Source organism: Chiloscyllium plagiosum, unplaced genomic scaffold (assembly GCF_037043375.1).
Source record: "Chiloscyllium plagiosum isolate Xiang-an unplaced genomic scaffold, Cpla_swu_hap1 HiC_scaffold_7, whole genome shotgun sequence".
NCBI classification, from domain to species: Eukaryota; Metazoa; Chordata; class Chondrichthyes; order Orectolobiformes; family Hemiscylliidae; genus Chiloscyllium; species Chiloscyllium plagiosum.
In genome coordinates, this window is record NW_028270145.1 from 56,138,150 (window position 1) to 56,159,993 (window position 21,844).

Sequence of the window (21,844 nt, forward strand, 5' to 3'; positions counted from 1 at the left end):
CTCAAATCCTACATTCTGGAAGTTCCTCCTTAAATCTCTCTACCATCTCACTGCTTTGCTCCTTTAAGACAGTCCTTAAAAACTTGCCTCTGTAAGCTGCATTCTGTAAGCTCTGATATTCTCCACATTGGGAATGGCAACAACATCATTACCCACCAAGTGGAAATGGGCAGCCAATTAAACCATTAATTAATAATTAAATTGGCAAATTAACAGCTGCTTCTCATCCTTAATGCCATTTTATCAGCCCCAGGCTGATCCCACACTGTGTGCCAAGGCTGCCACAAAAACTATGGTAGCTTCCCAGTGGGGTTTCCCATAGTAATGAGGGACCTTTTTTAATGGATTGTCTGTGGCCCATGGTGGGACTTCCTTACCGCTCCACCACTGCAAGATTCATTCCTTTGATTAATGGGGCATGCCTTTCCTGTCTCCGTGCAATAAGTGGAAATTCTTACCGGGCCTCATTATCATTGCTGCTGTTGGACGTCTGACTGGGTCAGCAGCTCTGAGAGGCAAGGATTGTGGCCCTGGTAGTAACTACTTCATTATCTGCTACCTGTTATATCCTACCCAGACTCTCATTGTCCATCTATGCAGGCACATAACCCACTTTTATCCTGGCAGTGGTTCAATTTAACATATGGGATCATTCTGTCTTATGTCCAAAGTTATATTTACTTAAATAAGTCTATTAAAAAAGATTTTTAAACATTTTTAAAATGATTTTTTTTAACATTTACTTTGTATGTTAACTTTGAAGGGATAGAATATTCTTCAATTGATTTAGTAAAGTTTTTTTGTGTCTGATCCTTAATGCAATTATCTGATTGTTAAATACCCATAATTATTAAGTGTGACACGGGTTTTGGGGTTCTAATGAACTGAAATTGTGAATCTTTTCTGTTATTATACCTCTGAAATTGACAACAATTTTGAAGTTTATTTACCATGACAGACTGTGATTAATTAAAAGTTATTCATCTAATGAAAGTTTCCACTTCTAAATTATTAAATTTTCTGTAAAAATCCTGGTATAAGTTGTACCTTTCTGAAGTAGTTGTAACTAAGATTTGACAGCATGCTAATTGGAAGCACTCCTAATCAATCTATTTGGTCCTGCAAATGCACTGACATGATTGTGAATTGCCAATTTGTTTCCATCATGGTAAGAAATTACACATTTTTTAAGGTTTGCTTATGAATTTTCAAATATAATTGTGTTATATTCATTTTTCAACTATAATTGAGTTATATTCATTTTTCTACTGTGAATTCTACGATAATCTCCATCTACTTCCCAATCTTTATATTGCTCTCTATAAAATGATACTAAAAAGTGAAGGATCATGAGTGCATTTAACTTCCTGGTTTGCTGTCCATGATAATTCTTCAAACTAATTGGCTGTAAGCCTGCTTGGTAGTAGCACTGTTGCTGGATACTTAGTGATTCCCTTGACGAAGTACTAGATTTGGATTTCTCCTTTACTGTTTTAAATCAATGCTGGATTACCACTGAAGAGCGTAATATAGGTCTGTATTACGTTTGTCAACTTGTAGCGTTGTTGGAGCAAGTAACAGATAATATGTTGATAGTATTTGCTTAGTCTGATTAGTCTTTTGATTCTAACATTTTGATTTTGCTCGTGACTAAAACATGAATGTGAGCATCAGATATAAGTTTGCTTATTACTGATCCGCCGTGGGTAAACTGGCATCACTTCAAGCTACCTGTAAATTTGGCATCCTGTTGGACATTTACAGGTGTTGTTGCTGTATTTGCAGTGCAGCTCACAGCTTGTTTCTTTTGATTTTTTACCTTTCTCCCCCTTTTCAGAACTGACAAATTATCCAAGTTGTTTCATGTTTGCAGAAGCAGGTGTAGATAACTTCACAGGCAGCTTTGCAAACCTTGGAGAAAGGGAATTTCCTACATGAGCTAGTTATGTACTTCTTGTGCTTTTAAGTGATCTTTAATGAACATTTAATAAGACTTTGGAATTGTTTGGACTTAAATGATATTGCATTATGCCACAAGTGCTGCAATTCACATAGCATACATAGAGTCTTATTTACATTTTAATATTTTTAATTTAGTCTTTATACTGTTTGTTTTCTTATTTCAGAAAATATTCACTTTAACCTTTGCCCATGATCAGACAAGCATCTTCCAATCTGTACCATAGTACATAAGCTGAATTCTGTCATGTTCAATTTGATTGCTGCATAGTATACGTGTTATAATCTCTGTTAACTGGTCTCTTTTGGCAGTCCCTGAACGATCCATTCATGTCCTTGCTGCTTGAGCAATGATTCAACCTTTTTTCTCTTACAGACGTTCTGCCTGCTGAAGTAAGTTTCCCAACTACTTCTCATAACACATTGAATAATTTTCATTCATCTGCCTCTCATATCTTCTCCTGCACCATGTTCTACTCACCTATCAACTCTATCCTTACTAATCTTTGGGTCCCTAAACCTCCAACATTTTCAATGCAAGTTTATCATCCTCATGTTTATATCCTTTCATAGCCCCATCATTTTAAAATCAGTGACCTCCTCCAGCTCTTAATCCCTGCCCCCAGGTTTCCAGTCCACTAAGTCAGGACATTTGTTCATCCCGCTGAATTTTTGTCCCACCATTAATGTCTGTACTTTCAATTATCTTGGTATAATATATTCAGATGTCCTTCCCCACAACCCCTTCATATTTTCATTTCTGTCTTTTTAAGATACTTCTGAGAATCCCCTTATTTGACCAGCTCCTGGTCATCTCTCCTGATATATCCTCCTTTGACATAGCAGTCATTTTTGTCTTTGAATCACTGAAATACCAAATACTGGTTTTTCGTCTTAAAGATGCGATAACAATGTTGCTCAGGGGCACCTGCCACTATTGACAGTTATTTAAAAGGAATCAGCTATAAATAATTTTAACTAATATTCCTATACTTGAATATGCATCACTTATTGAGTTCAGCAATGGTTAACAATCATTAAACATGACAAAAGTGGAAGATGAAGCTTGCTGGAAATCACAGAGCCCTACAGTCTGGAAGTAGGCCATTCAGCCCATCGAGTCCACACTGACACCCCGAAGAGCAAGCCATCCATTCCCACCACCTACCCTATCTCTGTAACCCTGCAATGCCCATGTCTAATCCACTTAATATACACATCCCTGGAAACAATGAGCAATTTACCATATCCAATCCAATTAACCTGCATATCTTTGGACTGTGGGAGGAAACTGGAGCACCTGAAGGAAACCTATGCAGAAAAGGGGAGAATATGCAAACTCCACACACACATTCACCCAAGGGTGGAATCAAAACCAGGTCCCTGGTGTTGTGGAAATACTCAGTTGGCCTGGCAGCATCTGTGGAGAGAGTAACCAAGTTATTGTTTCAAGGCTGATTTTTCATCAGTTTTCCCAAGGCAGAATTGTGACCACTGCATTTAATAATTTGGATTTATTAAGGATTTTTAATATAATTGAATGAAAATTTTCTAATCTTAAAATTTCAAATCAATAAGAATAGCACATGAAAGTTTAAGATTGATTAAATATAAGAAAAACATGTATGAAATGTTTCCATGTTGATAATTAATGCAGCATCTGTCTAATTTAGGTTTGCTTGATATAAAACTGTGCCAGAGATAGATGACATCATTTTCTTTTTAAAACAAAATGACTGTCTTTTGTATTTATTTTATGTTTAAGGTGATATAACGTTATGTACTCCCCATTAAATTGCTACTTATGCAACTTGATAAAATGCAAAAGAAATTAGGTTTTACTAAGTTGAGGCTGCACTTGCAGGAGCATTTTATTTGCTGAATCATTTAATCAACTTTCCCTAACTGATTGACAGAAATATGTGAATGTCCTATATGCAGCTGGCTCTTCAGTTCTGCACCTGGATGGAAAATCACGAACTTGTGATTGCAAAAGAAAAAAGAGCCCAGCCAAATATTTATTTGAAAATGTTAATTAAAAATAGAAAATTACAACAATGGAATGTAACTTTGCATTCTTTATAGGTAGCTATTCCCTTCTGCACTCAAGCTGAAAACATAAAAACTATTGCTACAATATTCTAAAAGAATTCTTTATTAACTATTTGCTGAAATAGATTGGAATAAACCCTTAAAGCAACATGGTTCATGTAGGAGAAAGTGATTGCATTTGTGAATAGCATCTTCAGAACCCCAAGGATTTTCTTAGTGTCAAATGCAGTATTATGGTCTGTCAGAATCACCAAGAGGAAACATGTTTTCAGATGAATGAGGGCAACTTGCCAAAACAGAAGTGCATATAAGTATTTTGTGAATTGTGAATAATTCTGTAAATTTTCTGATACTTGTGGGTAAGGGCAAGAGTGGAAGTGTGTTAAACTGGGGGAAGGCCAACTGCAGCTTAACTAGGCAAGAATTGGAGAATGTGGATTGGGAGCGGCAGTTTGAGGGTAAATCCACATTTGGTATGTGGGAGTCTTTTAAACACTAGTTAATTAGAATGCAAGATAAACATGTTCCTGTGAAAATGGAGGACAGACATGACAGGATCCAGTACCTTGAATCACAGGGGAAATGATAAGATGAGTCAAAAACAAGATTACCAAGGTCTAGGCAACTAAAAACAGACAAAGTTCTTGAAGAATATGGAGAAAGTAGGAAGGAGCTCAAACAGGGAATTAGCAGGGCTAAAAGGGGCCATGAAATGTCGTTGGTTAACAGGGTTAAGGAGAATCCGATGGCATTTTATACATATATGAGGCACAGGAGGGTAGCTAGGGAAAGAGTAGGCCCACTCAAGGATAAAGGAAGGAAGTTACATATGGAGCCTGAGGAAATGAGAGAGATCCTTAATGAGGAATTCACATCAGTATTCACCAAAGAGCAGGACATAAGGGATGTTGAGGTTCAGGACACATGTGTGAATAATCTGGAGCAGGTCATCATAATGGAGGAAGTCTTGGGTGTCTTGAAATGCATTAAGGTAGACAAGTCCCTCGGGCTAGATATCCCAGGATACTGTGGAAGGCAAGGGAAGAAATACCTTAACAGATATCTTTGCATCCTCATTGGCCTCAGGTGACATTTCAGAGGACTGGACAATGGCCAACGTTGTTCCTGTATTTAAGAAGGGAAACAGTGATAATTCAAGTAATTACAGGCTGAAACCCGACTTCAGTGGTGGGGAAGTTGTTAGAGATGGTACTAAGAGGTAGGATTTATTCACATTTGGAAACTCAGCGGTTAGCACTGCTGCCTCACAGCGCCAGGGACCCGAGTTCAATTCCTGCCTCAGGCAACTGTCTGTGTGGAGTTTGCACATTCTCCCCGTATTTGCGTGGGTTTCCTCCAGGTACTCCGGTTTCCTCCCACAGTTCAGAGATGTGCAGGTCAGGTGAATTGGCCATGCTAAATTGCCTATAGCGTTAGGTGCATTAGTGGGGGGGTGGGTTTGTCTTCAGAGGGTCGGTGTGGACTTGTTGGGCTGAAGGGCCTGTTTCCACACTGTGGGGAATCTAATCATCTAACCTTGTTAGTGGTAGGCAGCATGGGTTTGTGCACGGAAAGTCATGTGTCACTAACTTAATTGAATTTTTTGAGGAGGTGACAAGAATGATTGATGAGGGAAGGACAGTGGATGTTGTCTACATGGACTTTAATATGGCATTTGGTAAGGTACCTTATGGTAGGCTCATACAAATAGGATCTGGGGTGAGCTGCACAGATTGATACAAAACTGGCTTGGTCATAGAAGACAGTGAGGAGTGGTACAAGACTGCTTTTGTCATATAGGATGGTGTATATAAATAATTTGGAGGAAAATGTAAGTGATCTGATTAATAAGTTTGTTGGTCGCACCAAAATTGGCAAATTATGACTAAAGGATCTGCAAATTGAAGCAAGATCAGATGCAGGGGCAACCAATTTAATTAGGTGCAAGAGAAGATGCCTCAAGGTGAAAGTGCCAGGAAAAGCTGTTGAAAATGGTAAGTAGAGTGCTGTCCCTCTAGTATATATCTGGCAGGCCACCTCGATCCCACTGATAGGCAATGGCCTGAATTGGAAATTCCTGTTGGAGTCTGCACAGTGGCCTTAATGGGCCCATTAAGAGGCTGATTTGCTTCACTGTTTGCAAAACAATGTACTTACCCATCACATAGTAGCTGGCTGTAGGGCTCTTGTAGTGAACTCATAGTGTCCATACCTCTGAACCAGGAGGCCTGGATTCAAGTCACACCAGAGGTGTGCACTAACATCTCTGAACAGGTTGGTTAGAAAATAGATTAAAAATATATAAAATATCTGGCTTAGAAGGATTTCTGGCACAGTGATAAGGTCGGAATTTCTGGGCCAGAATGTCCTGGATCAAGTTCCACCTGCACTGGAGCAGATTGATTCAGAATACTTAGCAGCTGGCTTGCAGTAGTAATGTGACCTCCACCTCTGCTGTGATGTCCTTTCACTTTAGTTTGAGGCAACAAGTCAACACTTGAAAATTGATTTCAGAAATGTGAAACACAGATTGTGTGAACTTTCAGAGCTTAAGATAAATAGAGTTGGAATTTATTCCAGTCTCAGTGACAAAACTGAGAAATAGCTACAGACTTAAATAAAAAGGCTGAGCAAATTAGAACTGCCACCTTACCATTAGTGGTGGGAAAAGAGTGCTAGGAGCTGTATCACACCCTAAACCTCACCAATGCGCAGCAAACTCAGACAGGAGAAGTTATGAAGGCTTTGAAGATATACATTGAACCTAGTGTTAATGTTACTCATGAACAGTATGTGTTCAACATCAGAACTCAATGGGAGAGGGAGACTATTGGTCATTGTGACTGTACTGATAAATGCACTTGAAGTCTAAGAGTTTGGACAACTGAAAGATTATGTCATTACGTCGTATTTTCATGGGTACAAGAGATCCCGCAATGAGAACACATCTGTTGAGGGAGGAGAAATTTACTGTTAGGCAAGTTGTTAGCATATGAAGAAGCTCTGAGGTTGTTGATCATCAGCTAGTGTGTATTAATGGGAGAACAGACAAAGCATTGCATTATACAGAGATGCATTCCAGGCCAAATTAAAATGATATATTAGAGTAAAGAGGGAGAGGTTTTTGCAGATGGGCCAGTAGGAAATTCAAGACCAGTGGATGTAAATATTGTGGAGGACAGAAAGAACAGAAAGCATGTTCTGCATGGGGGATGCAGCCCTCTAAGTGCAAGAAGCTAAATCACTTTGCAAGCAACACCTTTTGTTAGAAAGAAGCAAAGCAAGCCTGTGAAGATATCAGCTGATGATCCTGAATAATTAGTTACTACCATACATATTGCCAGAACTGAAGGTAATAAAACATTTGTGACCATTAGAATGATGACTGCAGAAGCAAAGCATCAAATCAATGGTAAAGCATCAAATAGATAGTTATTTTGTGCAAAGCACAGCCTTGTGCAAAGTCCGTCAAGATGGTGACCCAAAAATGAAGTTCTGACAAGTAAAATTGAAACGATATGATGAATGATACTCATCTCCAGTAGACAAATGGAGCTGAGGGTCCAATATGATGGGAAGATTGAAGATACAGAGTATCAAATAAACAATAAATAAAATCCATTCATCTCAGTAAAAGCTTGTGTTAGTGACCCTACGTGAAAGAAGAGATTTGCAGTGTTTTACAGGTCACTAACCCACTGACTATTGATTAGATCCATGTGAAATCAGACAAACTAACAATTCACATGCATGTCAGTAAATGATCAGAATGCTTTAGAGACAAGGGATGAAATGTATGTGCAGAGACTGATGAAAATGGACACACTTGTTCATTTCTCTTTTAACTTTGTATATTGAGAATCTTGCATACAAATCTTGCATGATAATGCATGTAATGTTTTAATGAAAAGGGGAATGATTAATGGCTCCAACACCCCTGCTTCAAAAGTTGCCTCAAGGTAGGTCCATGTCAGCACGAGGTGTGGCTAGATATTGCATAATAATCATTTCTGCTCCAGCTTCTACATTTGTTTAAAAGTTTATTAGGTCAGCATGAAGGAAGAACTTAGAAAGAGACAAGAAATATTGTGTCTCTAGTGTATTTGTAAGTGTGCACATCCTAGTTTATGTAAAATTCATCAAGGGATTCTTGTAAGTAGCTATTTAGGATGTAGTACTGCTCATTTAAATCTGAAGTAACAATGTTTTCTCCAGATACCGTGGAACAAATGCAAATGATAATGATGAATTAGAATTGCAACTTGTAGTGATTGGGATGAGGACCAGGTGGATTTCATTGACTAAGAGATCCTTGATTGAGGTTGTTAACCTGGGCTGAAAATGTGTTGCTGGAAAAGTGCAGCAGGTCAGGCAGCATCCAAGGAGCAGGAGAATCGACGTTTCGGGCATGAGCCCTTCTTCAGGAATGAGGAGAGTGAGCCAAGCAAGCTAAGATAAAAGGTAGGGAGGAGGGACTTGGGGGAGGGGTGTTGGAAATGCGATAGGTGGAAGGAGGTAAAGGTGAGGGTGATAGGCCGGAGTGGGGGGAGAGAGGTCAGGAAGAAGATTGCAGGTTAGGAAGGTGGTGCTGAGTTCGAGGGTTGGGACTGAGACAAGGTGGGGGGAGGGGAAATGAGGAAACTGGAGAAATCTGAGTTCATCCCTTGTGGTTGGAGGGTTCCTAGGCGGAAGATGAGGTGCTCTTCCTCCAGCGGTCGTGTTGCTATGGTCTGGCAATGGAGGAGTCCAAGGACCTGCATGTCCTTGGTGGAGTGGGAGGGGGAGTTGAAGTGTTGAGCCATGGGGTGGTTGGGTTGGTTGGTCTGGGTGTCCCAGAGGTGTTCTCTGAAACATTCCGCAAGTAGGCGGCCTGTCTCCCCAATATAGAGGAGGCCACATTGGGTGCGGAATATATTGGGGAGACAGGCCGCCTACTTGCAGAAGCACCCAATGTGGCCTCCTCTATATTGGACGTAAAAAGGCGGGCCCTGTATCGACTGCTGCTGCACGCTGTCCACCCCTTCTCCCTCATCCACCGTCCAGACACGCCTTGGCGTGCCCATTTGCCACCGGGTGGTGGAGATCCCCAGTGGAGGACTCTCTACACGGGAGTCCTCCCCTTTCTCTCGGGAATTGCGGTGGTTCACGGACTCCCAGCCCAACAGCTTGTTCTGTGGTGCTGTGGTGTCCGTGGACCATGTATATATTGGGTGTGGGCATTTGCACTCCCTTTCAATTTTCTCAAAAACCTCCTCCTCTGCTTTTAGTTGCACTTCAGTCCCACGCACCTGATCTACGGGCACCCAGTACGGAGGAGGGAGGGCAGGTCTGAAATCCTCCTCGTGAGTCTGCTCCTAGGTCGGCTGTGGAGGGGGTTGTTAAGGCTGACTGCCTGCCCGTCTACGTTAGAGCCCGGGTGTCTCTAGAAAAGGAGCATGCGGTGTCCACCGACACCCTGGAGTTGTTCAGTGAGAGGTGGGTGCCGCAGGGAGTGGAGTGCATCATTTCCCCCTCCACCTCTATTTTGATTTAATCCCTGCCCTCCCCTTCACTGTTTGATCACACAGCATTGCCCTTTGATGTGAAGGGCACTGCTTGTCACAGGCCACTCGGGTGCTTCCTTTCTTCCTGGTGGTGGAAATTTGAATAAAGATTTGTGCACCTTGTGTCTTTCACTGTGTCTCACACCTGCGCACACACACAACATCGGTGCTGGGGAAAAGTAAAAGGAAAAAAAAGACAAAAAAAAATAAGAGTGTCAGACACCTTGTTCACTCTGAGAGCTAAAAAAACCCAGGAATGTCAGATATCTTGATCACTCTGACAGCTGGCTCTTGTGGGAGCTGGACCAGTGTTCAAGGACTCTCCTCTTGATTGTTTCAAGAAAAGGGGGATTGATTCTGGGACTGGCTGGCCCACAGCCAGTGCATTAGGAAAACAATAAACAGAAGATTTTCTTCCTGGTGGTGGAAATTGAATAAAGATTTGTGCACCTTGTGTCTTTCATTGTGTCTCGCACTAGCACGCACACAACATGGGTGCGTGGGGGGAAAATAAGCACTACCGCAATTCGGCGGTAGTGTGGGGAAAAGAAAAGAACAGGAGTATCAGACATCCTGTTCACTCTAAGAGCTAGCTCTTGAGGGAGCTGGATCAGAAAAAAAAATTTAAAAATAAAAACGAAAGGAAATAAGCACGAGTGTCAGTGATTCTGTTCACTCTGAGAGCTGGCTATGAGGGAGCTGGATCAGTCAGGGACTCTTAAAAGAAAAAAAAAAGCAGGAGATTCAGAAGATTTCCTCAGTCTAGGGACTGGCTTTGAACTAGCTGGTCTGAGTCCATGTACTGTGCACATGTAACTAAAAGGTGGCTTGTTGCTGGAATACCGGCCTCTGTGCGGTTATTTCACAATGACATATAACTTTAGCAACACAGGAGCCCAGACGTCCATATTTACCAAATTCCTCAGCAAATTAGGGACATACAATATTGTGAGTTTGTGTAAGTATATTAAACTGTCACGTTGAGCCTGATCACATGACACCATGATGATCTTGTTAATTATTTTGGTGGGGAAACAATGCAATCTAGCTTGAATCAACACCACTTTAATAAAAGCTCTTATTGTTTTAAACACTGTGGCCCCCTTAGTCCTTCCTGAAATGTAACACAACAAAGACTTGCAAAAAGGATCCAAGCTGCTCCGCGATCTACCCAGGCAATCCACTGATTCATCAAAAAGGAAAAACAAAGTTATGGTCCTCATGATAGATCTTGGAGGTCCTTCATTTAAAATAAAATAAATCAAAAGACGCTGTTGCTTTTTTAAAAGAAGAATTTACTCCATGGAGGAGGTGAATAGTGCAGAAGAAACGTGCTGTGTGCTCCACCCTGAAAGAGCACTGTGAGTAATGAGTGCTGTACACAGAGGGAAATGTTTTCAGGGTATACCTTGTTTTAAGTGAAGAGAAGAGAGGTAGTGCTAAAATTTTCATAGTGCACCATGCCATGCAGACTCAACAGATAAGTTGGAACATGAGAAATCATAAAATGGCAGATGAGAGTGGAGCACCAATGCAGACTCAAAACTGGTATTTGAGTGGGAAGACAAGTTGTGCAGGCAACAAATTGCTGGTGTAAAGAAGCTGCATGTAGGGAAAGAAAGGGCACATCAAATGGACGTGTTTGATGAAGAAACTTCAACAGCACACAACAAAAGTACAAAAACCAAAGAGCAGGAAGAAAATCTATACAGTATAAAACAGGCATGTGAACAGCTCAGACTCTTGCTCTGAAAATTAGCTGATATTTAACATAATGGCTATTACTGGCAACACTAACTGATGCTGGGTTACTCCCTCATTGAATGACAAACTGGTAAGAATAGAGATAGATACCACTGCAGCGGTTTCATGATGCTTGGATGTGTGTATCAGAAGCTGCTGAGTCAAATTGCACTGCAACCCTCAAAAATTGTACTAAGAATGTAGGCAGGTGAAGCAATGCCTTTAATGGGTATTATGCATCTGTTACAGAGATGTTCTGAACCATATCCAAAAGTTTACCTTAATTCTTCAAAAGGATACCCCATCCCTTGGTAACTTTAGACTTTTTCCTAACTGAAGTCTTTAAGATATTAACAGGAAAAGACAGGATAGATAAACTATTTCCACTGGTTGGCAATTCCAGAACTAGTGGCATGGTCTGAGAATTAGGATCCGACCATTCAGAATAGATGTTAAGAAGCACTTCTACACACAAAGGGAGATAGATACATGGAACTCTCTTCCATAAAAGGCAATGGATGCTCGATCAGTTGTTAACGTTAAATGTGAAATAGATACATTTTTGTTTCGAGTATTAAGGGCTAGGGGCCACAGGTGGGTATGTGGAGTTAGGTCACACAATCAGCCACGATCTCATTGGTTGGTGGAACAACCTCAAGACACTGAGTGGCTTAGTCCTGTTTCTATATTCCTATCTACCTATTTAGAATTTGCAAGGTGTACTTTTGACAATCCATATGCAAAACCAGATTAATCTGAGGTGTATTTGCTTAAATAAGCCACAGATGCTCAAACTTCCAACATGCCCACAACCACCACCACCAAATATAGCTGGGAGACTTGCAGATTCAGGTCTCCAGAACTATTTTTGTAATGACTGAAAGGCTGCCCATTTGCAAATTCAGGGAAAATTATCTGATCATTCTGTTTGTTGGAACTTGTATTGTACAAATTACTGCTGTGTTTATTTATGTAGTAAGTAAGTGGATTTTGAAATATGTAGACAGGGAAGCAGTTTGAGGTGCTTAGAGAAACAATCTTTAATTTTTATTTCATGCATTTCCTTTCTTATTTCCATTTCTTCTTTCCATTCCTTGTCCTTCCTTATGCCCTTCTTCCTCAATTCTTCCTTCCTTTTACTTCCGTGAGTGCACCAAATTGAGGCACTTTTTTAGATCATCCCTGCTAACGTGATTTTCATTCTGGTATTGATTAGTAAATACCGATAGCGTTTCTAACTAGAATGCTAAGTATTGAGAGTCGCTGTTGAAAAAGAATTAATGTGTAGCTCTTAACGATATTACTCCACTGGTGATATAACTCATGTTCTATGTATTAGATTTAGGGGCTGGTGATAGTAACCAATTATTATTAATTTACCCAAGGAAGTAATGTGACAAAAATACTGTTCAAAGATTGCTACTTTATGACTCTAAAGTAGTTGTGATGTGAATTTTTAAGTTGACATGTTAGTTTTTGAAATAAGAAAACTAAATGTCTCACCCTAAGGCTTTAAATATATTTTGACTGCCCTTAGAATTTTCTTGTTAGTAATGTTGCTTTTCTTGCTACTGTTAATTTATCTCCAATGAAATATTGATCTGGGCTTTGTTCTCTTACCTGCTAGATATTACTACCTTGCCTTCAAAGCACATCAGACACCTCCTGCTAATTATGCAAGTTGTGCTGCCATTCTAAAGAAAGCAAGACTAGACAAGTGGGTGCTTGGAAAAACTAAGGTAAGAATAGTCTTTAGCATTTTAAAATGTTACTTAAATTTATAGCTGGCTTTTCTCAAGATTGCAGAATAATCTTGGTTTTTGAAATTTGAAGTACCTTTTCATGAATGTTTTTATTGTGTACATAATGCTACATAAGAACACAAAGTATAAGAAATAGAAGCAGAATTAAGCAATTTGTTCCTTTGAGCTTGATTGTGGCCTTAACTCCATTTCCTTCTCTTGTCAATCACAAATATGTCCAACTCAGTTTTAAATATATTCAGTGATCCTGCCTCTACTGCTCTCTGTTAAAGAAATTCCGAACACTAAAGACCCTACTTATGTCCCTCTTAACTGAGACGCTTTATTTAAGACTGTGTCCTTATGCCAGATTCCTTAAAGGGGAAGTATAAACTATATGAAGTAGTTTAACTAAAGACATTTTGGGACAGGTTCAGTTGGGGGTGGCGGGGGGGTGTGGGAGGCGGCATGGTGGCTCAGTGGTTAGCACTGATGATGTAAAGATAAATAGAAAAGTAAGTTGTCAAAGAGGATGCAAGGAGGTTGCAGTGAGACATAGGTTAAGGAAATATGCAAAGATGTGGCAAATGGAGTACTGTATAATGTGAGAAAATGTGAAATTGTTCAGTTTGTCGGTAACAATGAAAAGAAACATATTGTCTAAAGAGAAATTTCAGAGCTCTGAGATGTAGACGAACATGGGTGTCCACATATATGAATCGCAAAGGTTAGTATGTAGCTATAGCAAGTAATTAGTAAAGATAATAGAATGTTGTTTATTACAAGGGAAACTGAATACAAAAGTAAGGATGTAATGCTTCAATTATACAGGGCACTGGTGAGACTGCATCTGAAATACCATGCACAATATTGGTAATCTTATTTAAAGAATATAGAGGCATTCCTAGATCATTACTTAGAATGAGCAACTTGTCTTCTGAGGTAAAGTTGGACCTCTAGGTTTGTACCTGCTGGAATTTGGAAAACTAGAAGCTGATTGGAGTATACACAGTCCTAAAAAGTCTTCACAGGATAGGTAAAGGAATGATGTTACCACATATGGGAGAATCTAGAACTAGGTTGTCATTTTAAAAATCGGAGGTTGGCCATTTAAACCAGAGATTAGATAAAATTTCCAGTCTTAGAAGGTTATGAGACTTTGGCACTCTTTTCCTGAAAAGGTGGTAAAGCAGAGGGCTTAAATATGTTTAAGGCAGAGGTAGGTAGATATTTGTTAAGCAGTGATAAAAGAGTACTGTGGGTAGGAGGAAGGTGGATTTGTGGTTACAATCAGACGGCTATGAATTTATTGAATGAAAGAATATAATTAAGGGGCTGAATGGCCTACTCCTCCTGATTAGTATATCCACACATAAGTATTAAATCAATACTTTGCATCTGTCTTTACTAAGGAAGTGGGTGCTCCTCAGGTCAATTTATGATCGAGGAGAAAATTCAGTGACTGGAAGTGTTCAAAATTGATAGGGATCAGTTGTTGAATAGAATGACTGTATTGAAAGTGGTCAAGGTAGCAGGACTGGATGCAAGGACACTGGGGAAGTGAGAATGATAATGCAGAAGTTCTGGCAAAAAAATTGCTAGTCTTCCTTAGATTCATGGATGATATCAGAGGTCTGGAGAATTGCAAATATTCACAAAAAGGTGTAAAGGAGCATTGGACAATTACAGATCATTCAGTTAACTTTCATGTTTGGAAACTTCTAGAAATAATAATTCGGGACAAATTAATAGTCATATAAGAAATTGTGGGTTAAGTAAGGAAAGTCACCGTGGATTTCTTGAGGGAGAAAACAACTTGTTTTTTTGAACAGTATAGTATCCTAGACTTCGTTAATAGAGGCTTAGGATACAAGACAAGGACTTTATGTTAAATTTCTATAAGACACTAGGAATACTGCATGTAGTTCTCGCTGGTGATTTTAGGAATATTGTGAATACATTGGAGAGAATGTAGAAGAGGGTTTCAAGAATAATTCCAGGGATGAGGAATTTCAGTTGTGAAGATAGACTGGAAATATTAGTTCTGTTTTCCCAGGAGAAGGGTGAGAGGAAATCTGATTGAAGTATTCAAGTCATGAGAGACCTGAACAGAGTAAATAGTGAGAAAGTGTTCACATTTATGGAATATTTGACAACAAGAAAGCACAGATTTATTGTAATTAATAAAAGAAACAAAAGTGATATGGAGAAGTACTTACTTGACAAATCTTTAGGGTCTGGAATGCATTGCCTGAGTGTTTAGTTGAAGGCAGGTTCAATGAAGCATTCAAGAGGCCTTTGGATAGTTATTTGCAAATGAAAAATTAGGGCAGGAGAATGGCACTAGGCAAGGTGCTCATGTGAAGTGCCAATGCACTGAAACAAGATGGGATGAATATCCCCCTTCTGCACTGAAACAATTCTGTGAGTCAGTAATATATATCAAACCTAAGAAATTCACTGAATGTGTTTTTGTTACTGTGAAAAGGCACTCCAAGGTAATATCACTGCAAAGTGAGGTAGTTGACACCATGTATGAGTATTTAAAACCATACTTTAGGGCATTAGCCCTGAAAATGTGTGATTATGCTAGTTTGCCTTAACATAACTTCTTTGTAATCTAGAGGAATGTTTAGACCTCAGAATCATGGGATTTTGCAGAACAAAAGAAAGCCAATCATCTCAACAAGTCTGTCTTGACCAGTTAAAAGAGCAATTCAGCTAGTTGCATTCCCCTGCCCTTTCTCAATGGTCATGTATTTTTTCACTTCAGGTCTTTCCAATTCGTTTGAGAATTTCACCATTGAATCTGCTTCCACGACCCTGTAAAGTAGCACATCCCAGATCAGAGCAACTGGTTGTATAACCACTTGCCCCTGACTTTTGTTAATCATCTTAAATCAGTGTCTGCTTGTTCTTGACCCTTCCACCAATAGGAGCCATTTCCCTCTATTGGCTTTGTCGAGATTACTCATCATTTTGAACAACCCTGTCGAATTTCCTCTCAACCTTCTTTAAGGAGCACAATAACAGTTTCTCCATTCTGTCTGCATAATTTAAATTCCTCATCCCTGGAAACATATCACCATAAAACCTGGAATCACATAGATTTTACTGCACCTTTTTGACTGCTTTCATATTTTTTTGAATGTCTGGTGTCCAATACTGGACACAATAGTCCAATGGAAACTGAACCAATGTATGGAAAGGTTCATCATGTTAGGGTCACCATGTTTGGGTCGTACTTTATGGAGGAAATTAGGTTTTGTCTGCCAGCTGGAGAGCTGGCAGTAATGTTGCATTGCTTCCTTTGGGGAAGGACAAATTATGAGTCATTCAGGCACTTAACAAGCTACATCCACAGGATCAGGATCACTGTTGTAGGAAACCTTGCTTGTCAGTGGTGTTGTGCGTTCAGAGGCCAGCTGCCCTTTTGATCAGTGCCATGAAGGTTGTTTAAATAATACAATTTTATGAATAATGGTGTTAAATTTGCAGCAGCAGAATTGCATTCAAATCCACACTGTATCCTATGGTCTGGCAAATCTGTCGTTCCACCAGTAATATCAAGCCAGAAGGTTACTGCTGTCTCAAGGAGGAGTTCAAAAGATGGAGCTGGAGCAAAACCAAGCATACCAAACATATGGTGCCAGCTGGTGAAGCTACGACATATGACGTGCAAGTTAAACATTAGATGTAATGTGCAAAAGATGAAGCAAAGTGATTCTTCAATCACTGGATCTGATTTAAATTCTGCATTTATGTCACATCCAATTGTGATTGTTAGCATTGAGCTAACCAAATCATGGGAGAAAGAGGCTCCACAATATCTTCCATCTAACATGATGGAGGATCCCAGCATTTCATTGTAAAAGACAAGGCAAAAGCACTTCTAACTATCCTCCATCAGAAGTGCCAAGTGAATGAATCACCTTGACCTCCACTTAAGGTTTTCACTGTCCACATGGCAGTCTTGAATTCAGTTAATTTTACGTGACCTCAAGATACAGCTGAAGGCATTGGTTACTGCAAAAGCATTAGCCCTGACATCACCCAAGCTATATCACTGAAGACATCTGCTGCTGCCAAATGAGCCACACTCCTAACCGAGCTGTTCCAGTCCAGCTACAAAATGGTCATCTATCCAATACAAGCATACGAATCAGGAGCAGGAGCGGGCCATTCAGTCCCTCAAGCCTGATCCACCATTCAATAAGATAATGGCTTATACAACATTCATTCCTATGCCTGTCAGTCCTTGCTTATCATGATCTATCTATCATTGCCTTAAAAATATTCTAGGACTATGCTTCCATTGCATTTGAGTAAGGGCAAAAATGCATGACTCTCAAGGAAACATTATCTCCTGATCTCTGTCACAAATGTGGGACTCTATATTTTTAAACAGCAACTCTTTGTTCTTGAATCATCCATAAGAGTATCATGCTTTCCTATCAAGACCCCTCAGGATTTTTCATGTTTCAGTCAAGTCGCACCTTAAATTTCTAAACTCTAACAAATACAAGCCTTGCAAGTCTAATATTTCCTTATAGGACAAACAGCTCATTCCAGGTATTTGTCCAGTAAACACATTTACTTTCTTCCCTAAATAAGGAGTCTGATACTGCACACAGTGCTCCAGATATCTCACCAAAGCTTTGTATTGCTGAGGCATCGCCTCCCTACTTTTGTATTTGATTCCCTCACAATAAATGATAACATTCTATTGACTTTCCTAATTACTTGCCATGTCTATGTTCTAAACTTTTGTGATTCCTGTACCATTCTACCCCTAAGAGCCTCAAGAAGGCAGTTATGCTTCAGGCAGTATTCCAGTATACTGGGTGAGTCACTACCTTTTCCTAAGACCTCTATTGTGATATGTTATTTAAGAAATTAATTTGTAACAATGTCTTTTCTATTTAAGACAATGGTAATGTCACTGGGCTAGTGGTCCACGCTACCATTCTGGAGCCATCGGTTTGAATTTCACATTAGCAATTGATGAAATATGAATTGAATGATTGCATTTTGAATATGAAACTAGTCTCAGTGATGGTAGCCGTGACAACTATCAGTTATTACCCTTTATGGAAGAAACCTGATTTCCTTACCTGATTCCTCTAAATACCAGATCTACAGCATTGTGGTTGATTCTTAACTGCCCTCTACAATGGCATAGCAAGCCATTCAGGACAATTAAGATCAGGCAACAAATGCTGGCCTTACTTATGATACCCACATTCTATGAAAGAATAAAGAAAGGAACGCTCAGATTACATTCCACTATGAGCTCCAATCCTCATTACAGCCTTGGTCCAAAAATGGAGTGATGAGCGAAATTTCAAATGTGCGATGAATGGGACTGCCCTTGAGATCGAGACAACATCTCTGTGTTACCAAGGAGCATGAACAAATCTGAAGTTGATGGGAATCAGAAAGAAACTTCTTCATTGGCTGGGGCCATACCTGTCATGAAGAAAGATGGCTGTAGATGTTAGAGGTCTATCAACTCAGCCCTAGAATATAGTTGCAGTAGTTTGTCAAGACAGTATTCTAGGCCCAATGTGGTGTTGTTGATGCCTTGAGGATCCAGAAATGTAAGTATGTCCTGCACAGAGGCAGATGTGCCCTCCCCAGCTTGACTTCCCACAAGGCTGAAGGTTGCAGGCAGGGTGGAGGTGGAAGGCACAGCCATCTTTGAAGATTCTTGAGAGGAGAGTTCTGAAGAGACCTGTGTGTGGTGGCTGCTCCTCTGGCTGGGTTCCTCTGGTACCACCCTGTCATCTTGTGAGAAAGGTGCACCGAGAGTGAGGTCAAGACCCTTTGTCCCCCTGCCACCTTGCCTTTGGTGCTGAGCAGCAGTGGCTAGAGTGACGGAGTGCCAACTCTGAGTCAACTCTGAGACTCCGTGCCAGCCACCAACCTGTCCATCGGGGCTTTAGACATCCACATGCCTGAGGCAGTGAGGTCTCAACCACATTGCTGCGGGCCTGCACCCTCTGTGTCAGGTTGCCTCGTTCTCCTTACAAATCCCCTTGATGCTCCTATGCCTGTTTGCGTATGTGTCTGAAGTTCTAAAGCAACATGGGGTCCTCTCTTGCTGAGGGTTGAGCAGGTGATTGGTCTCTTATATCAGTCTTAGTTGCTGTGGGTCTGAAGTCTGTAGGCCAGACCAAGTAAGGATGGCAGTTTCCTTCCCTGAAGGACATTAGTGAACCAGATGGGTTTTTCCAACAATTGGAATTGGTCTCATGGTCATCATAAGATCCTTAGATCCTTAATTCCAGATTTTCTTTTTTGTTGAATTCAAATTCCACCATCTGCCATGGCAGGATTCAAACCCGGGTCCCCAGAAGATTATCTGGGTCTCTGAATTAACACTAGCAATCTCCCTGCATGACACATGTGAAAGAAAGCATTGTGACCAAGGACTAGAAGTTGTGGCATGATGAGAATACATTCAAAATTGGGCTGGGGGTGGGGGGGGAGAATGGGAGAATAATAAAACAATGACCACAGCTTCTTAATTGGTTGGCAGGGCATGGATGTCTCAGTATTGCCAGAGGTGTGATCCCAGTCTTTGCCTGTCTGGGCCAAGTTCCCCTTCTCATAGTGGGTGAGGAGCCAAAATACTTGAAACCCCACCACCTATCCAGGTTCTTTCAGACCTATCATGAGCCATTTTATTCTGTGTTGACAGAAGGGGAAGGATTGAATGAGGTGAACGTGAATGGCACAAGTCATTAGTGGTGCAGGTAGAAGAAAGGTCGTGAGGTGTCCTGAGTGAGTAAGTGGGCAGCGCAGAGGGCATGCAAAATTGGTAACATGTTGGATTTGAAGGGGATGAAAGCAAGTGATGAAAGACGTTGCATATAACTGTATGAATGACCACAAGATATAGCAGCAGAATTAGGCCATTCAGCCCATCAAGTCTGCCCTACCATTCGATCATAGCTCACATGATTTTCAACCCATTCTTCTGCCTTCTCCATGTAATCCATGATCCTGTTACTCATGAAGAACCTATCAGTCTCTGTCTTACATACATTCAGCGATTGGCCTTCACAACTCTTTGCTGCAGTGATTTCCACAGATTAACCACCCTCTGGCTGATGAAATTCTTCCTCATCTCAGTTCTAAAGGATCACTCCTTCACTCTGGGGCTGTGCCCTCTGGTCCTAGTCTCTCCTATTGGTGGAAACATCTTCTCCACATCCACTTTGTCCAGGTGTTATAATATTCTGTCGGTTTCAATGATGGAACATGATGGGTGCATGCAGTAGCAGTGATAGGGTGATTGTAAGGTGGCACAGAGAAAATGATGGCACTTACTCTGACAGAGCAGAGAAAGTTATTGAGTGACTTCCTACACTGCTGTGACTCCAAACAGCAGAAACTGCACTCACCTGGGTGGCAGCCTAAAATCAAGCTGGCAACGTCTGGAGTTGTGACCTCCACTGCCTGTCCTGGGAAAGTGGACATCTGTTCTCTGTAATACCCTATCCTCCAGCTACCTGTCCACAAAGTAGGCCATCAGTTTCCCTTTGACCATCATGTTTACAGCAAATGTCTCTAAGCATGGCAGGCACCTCCGGGCTGCCAGTGCTTGACCTGGTGCACACCAGCCTTTTAAATATGGCACCAGCACTTAATCCAGTGCTTAAGTGTTAACTGTCTGGTATGATATTGAGATATGTTGACCAGGAGAAATCATGTTGGCTTTAAATTATAATGTTTTATGGAATCTCATTTCAGTGCGCAGGTTTTAGTACAATTTGTCAGAACCTTTCCACTGATACATTACCCCATTTACTTCAATTTTAAGGTTACAATTGATCTCAGCAGGATCCCCCCCAAATAAGGAGATCAAAAATCAGAGAGGAACTTGGTTAATTGCTGTTGAATCATATCTATTGTAAAGACATGGGTTATGGGCAGGATTGGATATTGTTGGAGTGCCTGCCATTGCATTACCTATAAAGGTCCACAGCAAAACAATGACCACTTGTTGAGACATTGTTGGCACCTGGGAATTATTCCCCATTGTAGGTCAGCATTATTGGTTGATATAGGGGAAGGTGATGTGGTATAGAGAAAGAAAAGAAACATGTAGTTATCAAAAAAGCTATTAGATTTTGCATATGATTTCCACAAAATTAAGTGTATTCTGACCAAATGAAATTTTACTTCAGGGGAAAATCTAGTCTGAAGATTTTCATCATAATGTTCAATATTCAATAGAAGTGTATCACAGAAAAATTTGGAAAAATGCCTCTTTTCTCAAGTTTCCCAGAACATCCTCCCATGAGTGTTACTGGCTAGGAGGGCAGCTTTTATTGACCGTCCCTAACTGACCTTGAAAAGGTTGTGGTGAGTTGCGTTCTTGAACTTAAAACAAATGTGAGGAATGTCTGATCAGCCATGATCCAATTGAATGGTGGACCAGGCTCAGGGGGTGGGGTAGGGTCGTGGGTTGTGATTGGCTGACTACTGTTCTTTTTTCTTAACATCTTATGAACTGCTGTAGTCCTTGTCAATTAACCACTGTCCTTTCCACACATTACTTTCCAACAACACTATGTGGGGTGGCACGGTGGCTCAGTGGTTAGCACTGCTACCTCATAGTACCAGGGTCCCAGGTTCAATTCCAGCCTCAGGTGACTGTCTGTGTGGAGTTTGCACATTCTCCCAGTGTCTGCGTGGGTTTCCTCCCACGGTCCAAAGATGTGCAGGTCAGGTGAATTGGCCATGCTAAATTACTCATAGTGTTAGGTGCAGTAGTCAGAGGGAAATGGGGCTGGA

General features: G+C 40.6%; 1 protein-coding gene across 8 annotated transcripts in view; it reads left to right on the forward strand.

Moving 5' to 3' along the window:
- myo3b (myosin IIIB) overlaps positions 1-21,844 on the forward strand; it is a 581,719-nt gene that overhangs the window by 352,769 nt on the left and 207,106 nt on the right. For all 8 annotated transcript variants that reach the window (XM_087989045.1, XM_043693701.2, XM_043693699.2 and 5 more), the window contains one exon: positions 12,925-13,036. In XM_087989045.1, the coding sequence (XP_087845171.1) occupies positions 12,925-13,036 (112 nt within the window). The remainder of the gene's footprint in view (positions 1-12,924; positions 13,037-21,844) is intronic.